The following is an 11221-nucleotide window of genomic DNA, read 5'->3' as shown; positions in this document are numbered from 1 at the left end:
TGATGTTATTCGCTCAGCGCACAGGTACTGGTGCGCTATGCGAATTTTCTTCTTCTGGCAGTGCGAATTTTGGCTTTCGCTTTGCGAAAATTGGTTAACAGAGTCTAAATAATACACCATTTCCTGTACAATATTTTACATAACAATCTACTACCTATTACAACTTTTCAATGAGGAACAACATGAATAATTACAAGATTGAGCTCATTTATAAGTATAAAAACAACTCTTTTTCACACTTATCAACTTCCAAACACAAGAATCTTCCAAGCTAAACGACCATTTTTCATTAAAGAAGTTCTTACAAAACACTATAGAATATAGTTTAAATAGCACGTCAAAGACTACCATCGTTTATTCATATTTATCAAGTTGAACGTCTAAGCTTTTAAAAGAAAATTTCAGATCTCGATAACGTGTTATATCGGAAGGGTTGCGAAAAGTTTTCCCTTAATATTATTCACCCCTCCCCCCTTTTAGTGTTTTTCAGGTACTTCAATGGGAACTCTTCGTCAATTGGTCCACTATGACCTAGATAACATCGTGATCTCTAACTGATCATGGCAAATGGGTAACAAAGCTCATAAAAATGTTATCACATTTTCACTCGACTATCTCCGACTGCTATAATAACCCACTAGGTCTCTGATTCTCCACGTTAGCTTTCTGGAAGGTTAAACAGGCTGCCACAAACTGCATCACATCCCTCTTCATACTATACCACCAAAAAGACTCCTTGAGATCTTGATACAATTTAGTGATGCTTGAATGGATGTTAAAACAAAATTTGACCCTCTTAAAGGATTAACCCCTTCAACTCTAAATTACCTTTTGTTAAAATTATAATAAACAGGTAAAAGTTACCCTTGCATATGATGTTTTTAAAATGTAATTCAGATTATATAATCTGAAATATTTATCCAACAAATATTTTCAGATTTTGGAAATTATTTTCAAATTTGAAAAATATTTCTAGATCAAAACCATGTTCTAGAATATGCATTTTAAAACACATTAAAAAAATACATTTGATAATCCAAAACGCATGTTTATGTTTAGATACCAAAATAGTTTTTAAATTACACAATTCAATATGTATTTTATATAATAACATTTCAGAATGTATTTCTATGTCATCCTAGAAATATAGTATTAAAATTATAGAGGGATCATCACATAGTTAATAAAGTAGATCAATTAACAGACAAGAATATAAAGTTAATTTACAGTTATCTAACATAACCATAAAAATAAACTTTATATACAAAATACTAAGATCAAAACTATTTACAAACAACTAGTCTAGAATCACTAAACATATGTTATTCCTCTGTCCAATGCTTGCTCCACAAAAATCCCATCGCTCTCTACTCACACCCAAATGATCATAGACGATGTACAAACAAACCATACAATACAAGCACAAAGAAAACAAGCAGGGTAAGTTAGTGTAAACATAATTATTCTAGAACAATTATTACATCAACACAAAACATAATTCCAATCCAATTAATCACACATCCTATTCATTTAATCAACCTAGACTTGATTCATCCGAATATAGTATGAATGTTGAACTATGGTAGTTGATGCACTTATAGTGGTGATACTACTGGCCCACCCCAAGCTACTATACAAGGTTAGTCCTTTAGTAATGTCTTTGGCCAAGGTAAAGCCCCTAGACACCGTCTTTGGCTAAGGTAAAGCCCCTACATGAGGACCTCCTACTACTTTCACCACATACATCACCCCCTTTCTACTTAAGAATGGATGATTATTAGAGTGTCAAGATAAACTCCAGTACCTAGCTCCATACATTCATACACAAAATACTTTGTAACCATCAATAAGAAGTTCTTCCTTGGAACTCTTTTCCACAAATTTTCATTCACAGAGATAACATCATATAAACATCACATACAAACACATGAAACTACTAAATCTCCATCAAATGATAAAAAACAACCCATCAAGTGCTCACAAACATACTCATCATCATCATATTCATTAACCATAATCATACACATAAACATGTTCACTAACCATAAATATACATATACACATCTCAATTAATCACCCTATTAAATTATCATTATCATCACATACTCAAAGTATTTCAAGTATATAAAAAAATCATTTATAATAGTCTGGAAATAATAATCACACAATAGGTAAGGAAAACATTAGGTAAGGAAAATAGCTTGGACACCCTCACCAATAGCTTCGAAAGGGACCAAAACCTCCAAAATGACCTAAAGAATGTCCAAAACTGATATCCAGAACCCTGAAGTTGAGATCCTAAACCACATAGTCATTTACTAGACAACTCATATCATCATACAACTCCTTATTAGATGACTCTTGATGAGTGCATATTTATGCCGTCATTTAACCTTTAATATTATATTCTTAATTGGTTTTTGTACTTTAATAAAATATTTTAATTAGGATTTGTTATAATTGGGTTTATTTAGCATGAGATACAAAAACATGTTAAAAATAGCTTTTTCGTTGCATAAATGTTCTTTGGATATTTTGATGTATGTTAGTGTAGCTGCAGCTAAGTTAAGCTCATTAAGGTGTGAAAATAATTGATTCAATTTTCATGATACCTTAAAAATAAATCCAAGAATGACAAATAATCAAGACCACAAGGAGTCAATCCAAGCATAGTATGAAAAAGTGAAGAAATTTAGTTAAACCAATAAGAGGGAAGATGCAACAAAAATTGGATCTTGCGGTTTTCTTTATTTTTTTCTACTAAAAGCGCTTTGATAATTGATAAATGTTTATGATTAAAATAATTTGAGAAAAATATATTAAGATATTTAATTTGATATTGTAAATTACCTTATTTAACTATATCAATAAATATCAAAAGATAATATTTACCAATTTTGTTTTAATCTAGCATATATCTTCTCAAATAATTTTATATCTCCACAACAATCAAATATATTTTGAAGATATTGGATTATTTAGGACATAATTGGAAGAGATTACATTATCATAAAGAGGATTACAACAACAAAAAAGTTGAAACAAAGCTCAATCCAATTTCTATATAAAGAGACTTAGACAAACACATTAAGGGAGCCGAGGAACCCTTTGGGGGTTCAAATTTCGTCCACCCTCTCTTCTCTCATGTTTTCCACCCCCTCTTCTTATATTTTCATATTATTTTTACATTTCATGTAGTGTTAGTTGATTCTGTTGTAATTTCTTACTTGGATTCTGAGTTTAGATGAATAAATTTGTTTGTTCTTGTTGTGATTTATTTTTATCTATGTCTTTTACTTCTTAATAAAGTAAAAGTAATGAATTTTACATTATAGCAAGTTCACATGGTGTTAAATCTACATAACATATCAATCGTATGAGTCCAAGAGTTCTTATTTTTAATTAAGAATCTACTTTGATTAAAGTTAGAAACTTTCATGTGATTGAATGAAATTTGCTATAATTGAGAATGTATTTTGATTAATGGTTAAAACTTTAACAAGAATTAATCAAGAATGTACTTTGGTTAATTAGCTTTTTACTTGACATAGAGGTAAGAGAATATACATGATTATGCATAATAATATTTAATTGAGAATGTACATTGGTTAAATTTACTATGATTAATGTTTTTAATTAAGAATGTACTTTGGTTAAGAGTGAGAACACCAACAAATTAATTGAGAATTTACATTGATTAATTTGAAAATATAATATAATAATTAATTGAACAATAATATTTAGATAACCAATGATGAGTCCTATTTTGAAAAGGCAGTGAAATCAACTTATTTTCCTTATCATTGTTTTTTTATCTTTTTAAATCTCTTTATAAACACTAGAACAAAAATATCGTATAACGTCGTTGTTTTTTGGCCTTTCACGTCGAATTCGAGGTCGACGTCATATCGGGAGACGTTAAATTGATGTCGAATTTAAAAAATTCGATGTTAATCTTGTTGACATCAAATTTTGTTAATATTCGACGTTAAACAATTTTTTTGTTTTTTTTAATTAATTGTAATCCTTTTTTACAACTCCATGAGACCTAAAAAGCAGAAAAATAACAAATTTTAATATTTGGTATTTTATAAAGCATGAACTATGAACGTGTAGTATAGTATCAACAACAAACAACAATAACAAACAACAAACAAGTTCAATCAAACAACAACAACAACAAATAAGTTCAACCAAATAACAACAACAAATAAGTTCAACAAAAAATAACAACAAACAAGTTCAACAAATAAGTTTTTCAAAACAAAAACGAAAACTAACCTTCAAAATGTGGGTTCGTCGAAATAAAGTGTTTCCACCAGTGAGAGAGAAAGTAGAATGCGCTTATGAAGGACAAGAACACGAATATAATCGGTCAAAACAAACAAAAATTATACATAAAGTAATTAATTAACATGCATTTGTATCAAATGAAAGAAAGATTACATATAATGGTCGTCAAACTTCGTTCGAGAAAAGTTTGAAAAGAGAAGAAGGTCTCACGCGCTAAGATAAAATGAATGAATTTTCAATCTCCCACTCAAATTAAAAAAGGGAAACTTTTGGCTGACAAATAATACGTCGAAGCTCCTACAAAATTCGACGTATTATATGTGGTTTAAAAGAAAAAAGAAAAAAAGAATTAAAAAGCGGTTACTTTTTGGCTTCTGGCTGACAAATAATACGTCGAAGTCGTTACAGAATTTGACGTATTATTTGTTGTTTAAAATAAAAAAAAATAATTAAAAAGGGTAACTTTTTGGCTTCTGACGGACAAATATTACGTCGAACTCCTACAGGATTCGACGTACTATTGGTGGTTTAAAAGAAAGAAGAAAGAGAATGACGCATTGGTTTAAATAATTACTATCATAGAACGTCGAATTGAATGGGGCTTCGACGTTCTACAATTTCATTTATTTACAAAAATGTCACCGGTCATTTTTAACGTTGGTTATTCCGTGGTTGGACATTGAACGTGTGACGTTATACGCTGTTTTTGCACTAGTGAAATTTTTTTCTTTCTATCTTTTGTTATTTTGTTCTATCTTTTTTTACTTTGTTCTTTAATCCTTTCTTTATCTTTATCTTCTTTATTATTTTACTAACACTTTTGTATAGCATTTATAAAAATTAATTTGCTAATAATCAATTTCATGTTCGTTAGGAGACGAGTTAGTGTTAAATTTACCCTTTCTGTTTTGTTGGCTATTATTTTAGCAATACCGAGGTTGTTATAATTTAGTAGTATTAATTTGATCATGTCAACGACAACATTATCAACTCCTTATCAAATGACTCCTCACTAAACGACTCCTTACCAGACGACTCCACACCAAATGACTCCTTACTAGAAGATCTACTAGATTTTTGGTACAATAAGAGACCAACTAAGCCCTAAATTGCACCAAGACAGTTCCCAAAACTCCAGGCTTTCCCCAAAGCCATGATCTTAAAATTTAACCTGTCAAAACTCCCATTTTTATGCCCAAACTCACCCTTCTTCTAATTTATTCCAAACCCAAGTTTAGTAAAAATATATCAGCTTAAAATCACTAAATCTACATTATTAAATTCATCAATAAACAATTTTTCACATCGGCAAACCAACTACACACCACCCTTTTTAAGCACCCAACTTACCAAATTTCACTATTTAACTAAACTTCACAAATTAATCATCACATCATCATACAAACATCAAATATTACATGCATACTAAATCTAAACCAAATAAACTAGCTTCCTTACTTGATTGACGCTCCGACGATTCTAAGAACTCTAAAATTCCACCTATGGCTCCAAGATCTCTATTTGCTCCTAAAATTTATGACAATTTGATCAGAGTATACCCTCAGTACCACAAAGCAAGAGAGAGTCTTAGAGAAGACTCAAACCCAAAAAGAGTGAAGAAAACTCCTACATGCAAAGACACCAAACTTTAAAGAAGAAGGATAGAAACCAACTTACTCTATAGCTGAAATCATTTGGCTATAAATGAAGATCTCGCCTAAAAGAACCCTTAGGCGGTCTCTGATCTTCCGATAGATGAGTATGGAGTTAAAATTTCTAAAGAGAAGACATAGAAAATTTTAAAGAATAAAGTTTTAGAGAAATAATGCTTCTTAAATAATGAAACTCCTTATTAGAAAATTCTATTTATAGTGTTGATATTTTTTGAAATAAAAATAATGAAATATCATTATTTAAAACACTCTACTACATCTAATACTCTATAGGTCTTACAATTTTTGAATCTAAAAATAATTTTCAAATTGTGTAATCTAGCATGTGTTTAGAAAAAGTACTATGAAGTATATATTTTGAAAGATATTTCTGAATCCAAAAATATATTTAGATTATACGATCTTGAAATATATTTTGAAAAGAAAAATGATGGAATATATACTCTAATAAAAAAATAAACAAAAAATATAAATAAATTTCGAAACAAAATAAATCAAATTTTAATATGAAAACTTTCAAACAATATTAAAGTCAAATTTAATAAAGGAAATTAAAAAACTCCATTAATAAAAGTGAATCATAAACTTAAATATAATAACTAAATTATTAATTAAGCTAAAAAATTAAAATAAATATATATATTAAGCAATCCAAATAGAAAAGAAATATACACTAAAACTATTGATTGTACAATTTATAATGTTACATTTCGATAATCCATATTAACACTGGATGAACGGATTATATAGTGTAGAATAAATAATCCAAATTGATGGATTTCACAATACGCCATACAAAATTGTATGTTTAACTTAATCTTATGAATTATTTAATGCGTAACTTATTGTCGATACCAAAAAGCATATTTCAATATTTGGAAATCCAAAAGTGAAAATTTGAATTTTACGTTGGATAATCATTAATATACGAAATTTCACTTCTAAGTTGTTTAATCCGAAAAAATATCCGAATACATAGACAAAAAAACTTTGAAATTATAATTATCAAATGATAATAGTGGTTATTTGAGATAAGAGACCTGGGTTTATAAAAGATTTATATAGGGACACAATATTAATGAGATCTAATCTCAATTACATAAGATATTGGTTCCATTTTTATAAAAACTTTATAAGACAAGTGATTAATAAGTTTTCAGCTTCTTATTTGTATTTAATCTAAGATTTAGACTCATATTTCAACTTAGATTATAAAAAATGAACTTAGATTATTAACCTGATATCCATCAACCTAAGTAGTTATTGGAAATAGAGAAGGAGAAAAAGGTTTAAGAAAAAGCATTATAAAGCAGAAAAAGGTTTAAAAGCATTATAAAACAGTAATAGTTTGACATAGAAAAATACAATTGAAGGGTTTTACAAGTTTAATTACCTGTACATTAAACTTATAGTAAAACAAGAGTCAAACCAGGGTGAAATGGTTTATCCTTCTCCAAATATGTATAGAATAAATACATTATATATAATAAAAAAGCATCAACATATCAATTATATTATATCTAGCAAGAAAGTTTCTGAGAAAGCTATTTGGTGTTCAGCCTGGCTTTGGTGGCATCCATTGCTAAGCGAATGAAAGAAGAGCTATCACCTTGCATAACCAAATTTGGAATAAGTTGAGGTGAAGTTTCCCTATTATTGCGACCACCCACATGCTCATAATTTATGAAAGAAGGGTTGTTGTAGTAGTCCATTAGAGTTGCACTTCTAGGTACTATATTATCATCATCGACAACACTCTGGTTAGTCAATCTTTCTTCATCGTACAGATCCTGCTTTATGATCGAAGTACCACATTGTCGAGGCTGTGTTTGGTAGAACACCTTCGAAACCACTAATTCTCCATCTTTCTCTTCTTCATTGCTGCCAAGATGGTACTGATGCATCACCCAGTTCGTCTTCTCCGGCTTCTTTTGCCTCCCGTAGTTGGTGTACAGGACCAGTATTTTCTTGAAACCCTTCACAACACCACCAACAAAAACTGGTCTGGTTTTTCCTGTTTTGTGCCACCTTGTCTCGCTTCCCTCTTCATCAGTGTGAACCTTTCTTCTCTTCCTTGTTCCGGTTGTGTATGCTTTCGACGGCCTATGAAAGAAATGCCGGATCTGTCCATCTTTGCTTACACCTGCAACTCTTCATCGAATGTATATGTTTCATTTATCTTGTATTTGCACGTATGAGATTTATGCATAACGACAAACATAACAGATTCAAACCAGGAACGCAAAACAACCTTACAATTTAATTTGAGGATATATCAATAGGGAAATATAAGGTAATTAAGGACAACATAATGGAGAGAGTACGTAATAGACTCGTTCTTCTACGTGCATGAGCATATATAATGCATGGGGATTGCAATCTTTAGATTGAGGACATATAATATGGCTTTTTGGTGAAGATATGAAAAGCTAAGTTGCTTCTCCACGACTTGGTTTTTCTTTTTTCTTTTACTTCTTGTCTTTATTAACATCATCAAGTCATTCATCAAAATAAATTGTTTCCCTTTCTTGTCCCTTTTATCCCCAAATTAAAAAAGTACACTATAGCATTAAAAATTAACAATAAGAAATTAAAGGGTGTTAGTTACATTTAATCAGTTCCAAATAGATCTTATTATCTATTTATTTATCTGGTAAGCCTAATAGAAACTCACCCAATAAATAAAGAATATGTTGGAAAGAAACATCAATGAGCGTATCAATTGCTAGCATTTTTTTTTTCTAGAAGTATTGAATTTAAGAAAAGAATATATACATTCACTTATGCCACTTGGGTAATGTAAGATGAGATGCCACCATTGAGTTTGGTGGTCATTGACAACACAAATAAATTATTTTTCCTTGTGACATACTTGAAGATTTACAGATTTGGTTTACTCCTCCCATTTGTTCTCGATTTCTTCGAAGAAAAAAGACTGACACATATATACTCCTAAAGAGTGAAATTTTGTATTGCTACGTTATAAATTCAAGAAAAGCAAAGCCAGAAATAGTTTTTTAGTCGACTGGTAAAGTATCTTATTCAAGGGTATCTGTTCATTTTCGCCCCTAATTTTCACGAAAATAGCCTCCTATATATATTACTTTTAGAATATCTTCCATGACAAGCATAGAATTTCAAAAATAATAAGCAGATTTCTGCATAATTAGTGGAGAGTATAAACGAATTGGCATGCTTTCTCCATCAACCTAAGCTTCTTTTTTTTCTAGCAAACTTATTTTCATCACTAGAACCTTATTTCATGAATGATAAAACAACACTAAATATGCATCAAACCTCTACACCGTGGTTTGAAACCGTAGGCAACCGCGCATATCAAGGCTTTTGGAGTTACTTTAACCGTATTTATTGGTTACGAGGAATCACAAATGAATTCCATCCTAACCGTAACCACAACTTTTGTCACAAACCATCCGAAAAATTGTAAACTTTTACCCTATTTTATGGTAGATTATGGTGAAGAGAAGATAGAGATGATGAGACGAGAAAAATTAGGGAAATTACTATAGATATGATAGAGGAAAAAACTAAATGAAAGCTTATAACTAGAAGCATCAAACACACGGCAAAATAAACAAAAAAAGTTGAAAGCAAAATAAAAATATCAAACACCTGGAAGCTTTTCTGGGTGTGTGTAACAGATCCCGTTCTCCCCTTCAAGCGTTGGTATGAACTCATCAATGAGGGGATGGAGCTTGGGAACATCAGAAAGTACCTTCGCTTCCAAATGCTCTAATATCTCTTGGTCATTCGGATCAAATTTCACACCAGATGGCAACCCCGGCAAGTCATTGATTCCTGTCTATTGATTCATATGCAGCCCAAAGACATAAAAAATAACAATAAATTAAAGTTTGTAGGATAAACAAAGGCAAGTTTTCTTCACCAGAAACAAAACAGGCAAGGTTTTATAAAATAAAAAACACACAGCACATATGGTGGTGAATGATAAAATCAAAACCTCTTCTTCAGTACCTGATCTTGGAATTCAATGTTATGGCCACATGAGGGGCAAGTTATGGTACGATTTTCGGTTTGTTTTGTGTCAGTAACAAGAGTGTTGTTAGTTGCAGGAGTAACAGTGGGCGCAACCAGTTCAATTCCCCTCTCCTCATCTGAGTCATTGCACCATGTCATCTCTTTCTCCTATATGCCCATATATCCAAAAACAGATCCTTGATTTCCTTCAAACCTCCTTACAAATCAGCTCCCTAATAATATAAGCAAGAAAGAAAAAGTAAACACAAAAAGAATAGCAGAGAATGAGCAACACAAAAAGGAAAAGATAAAGCTCATATACCCTTGTCTCTTTCGAGACAAGTTTTTCCCGATTCACCTCTTGTTTTTGGTAGGGAGAAAATAAATTCTATTGGTATCCCACTTTTGCTTCCCCTACATGTATTCTCTATGTATAATTGAGCTAGGTTTGGTTTTCCAAACTGTTTGCACTGTACCAACTTCTTCAGAGAGAGAGAGAGGGGGCAAAGGGTATAACCGATAAAAGAAAGGTGGGACTCAAAAGTGGGTTCTACATATAGAAAAGGATGCTTGGACGCCAAGTTTGCTTGTGCCCGTATATACGTTTGGATCAGGGACTAAATTATGAGCTTTAACTCTTGTCTTAGTGAGTTAAAAAGTTATTATTGTTATACATGAAAGATTAATTACACTGGTTAAGGAAAGAAAATTAACTATAATTGTGTGAACAATGAGAAAACTAAATAGGAGAAAGAAAAATAAAAAGGTAGAAAACGGTGGTGGGTAAGAGTGGAGATGGGGCAACCTGATTCTTTGTAGGACGTTTCACCTTTTTAGCAAGAACATGTGTGCGTGTTAGGAGTTCAGCTGCAGTGTCAAATTAGAGTGTCCTTAAAGCTTTATAAAATTCACAGACATATCAGACATCTACATACGAACCGACAAAGAATGTAACATGAACAATACGTTTATGATTAATGTATACATCTTTGCAACAACCAACAAAACTGCTGTATATATAGTGTATATACCCTTTTATCCCCTTTCTCCACGTAGACTTTCTCAAGTATAACGAACTTTCTCTTTCTCTGTTTTCTCATTCACATTCGAGCGCATAGAGTATTATAATTAGTATTATTCAAACTTCTCACTTAGTATGAACCTTCATGTTTTTTTCTACGTGATTCTGTTGATCTGATATGGGTTAATGAATATCAGAATCAGCTAAGCATATTATTATTTAAAAAATTAATTCA

General features: G+C 31.0%; 1 protein-coding gene across 2 annotated transcripts; it reads right to left on the bottom strand.

The window, feature by feature from the left end:
- Positions 1-7308: 7308 nt before the first annotated feature.
- LOC108336209 (NAC domain-containing protein 73) lies at positions 7309-10497 on the bottom strand. 2 transcript variants are annotated; one of them, XM_017572573.2, is made up of 4 exons: positions 10288-10497; positions 9963-10198; positions 9600-9789; positions 7309-8109 (listed from the first exon to the last, which is right to left on the bottom strand). In XM_017572573.2, the coding sequence occupies exons 2-4, from the start codon at positions 10122-10124 to the stop codon at positions 7511-7513; spliced, it is 951 nt and encodes a 316-aa protein (XP_017428062.1). In that variant the 5' UTR covers positions 10125-10198; positions 10288-10497; the 3' UTR covers positions 7309-7510. The 2 variants fall into 2 exon arrangements, with proteins under 2 accessions (XP_017428062.1, XP_017428054.1); XM_017572565.2 differs by having other exon boundaries at positions 10324-10497.
- Positions 10498-11221: the final 724 nt, after the last annotated feature.

The sequence above is a fragment of the Vigna angularis genome, chromosome 1, assembly GCF_016808095.1.
Source record: "Vigna angularis cultivar LongXiaoDou No.4 chromosome 1, ASM1680809v1, whole genome shotgun sequence".
Taxonomy (NCBI): domain Eukaryota; kingdom Viridiplantae; phylum Streptophyta; class Magnoliopsida; order Fabales; family Fabaceae; genus Vigna; species Vigna angularis.
Note: the sequence above shows the minus strand (reverse complement) of the source record. Positions and strands in the feature narration are given on the sequence as shown.

Bases quoted from the DNA above. Each gene is read 5' to 3' on its own strand.
- LOC108336209 (XM_017572573.2), bottom strand. From the start codon at position 10,124: ATGACATGGTGCAATGACTCAGATGAGGAGAGGGGAATTGAACTGGTT. The intron at 9,790-9,962 runs GTACTGAAGAAG...ATGAATCAATAG, and splicing joins ACATTGAATTCCAAGATCAG to ACAGGAATCAATGACTTGCC. The intron at 8,110-9,599 runs GTGTTTGATATT...GAAGAGTTGCAG, and splicing joins ACACCCAGAAAAGCTTCCAG to GTGTAAGCAAAGATGGACAG.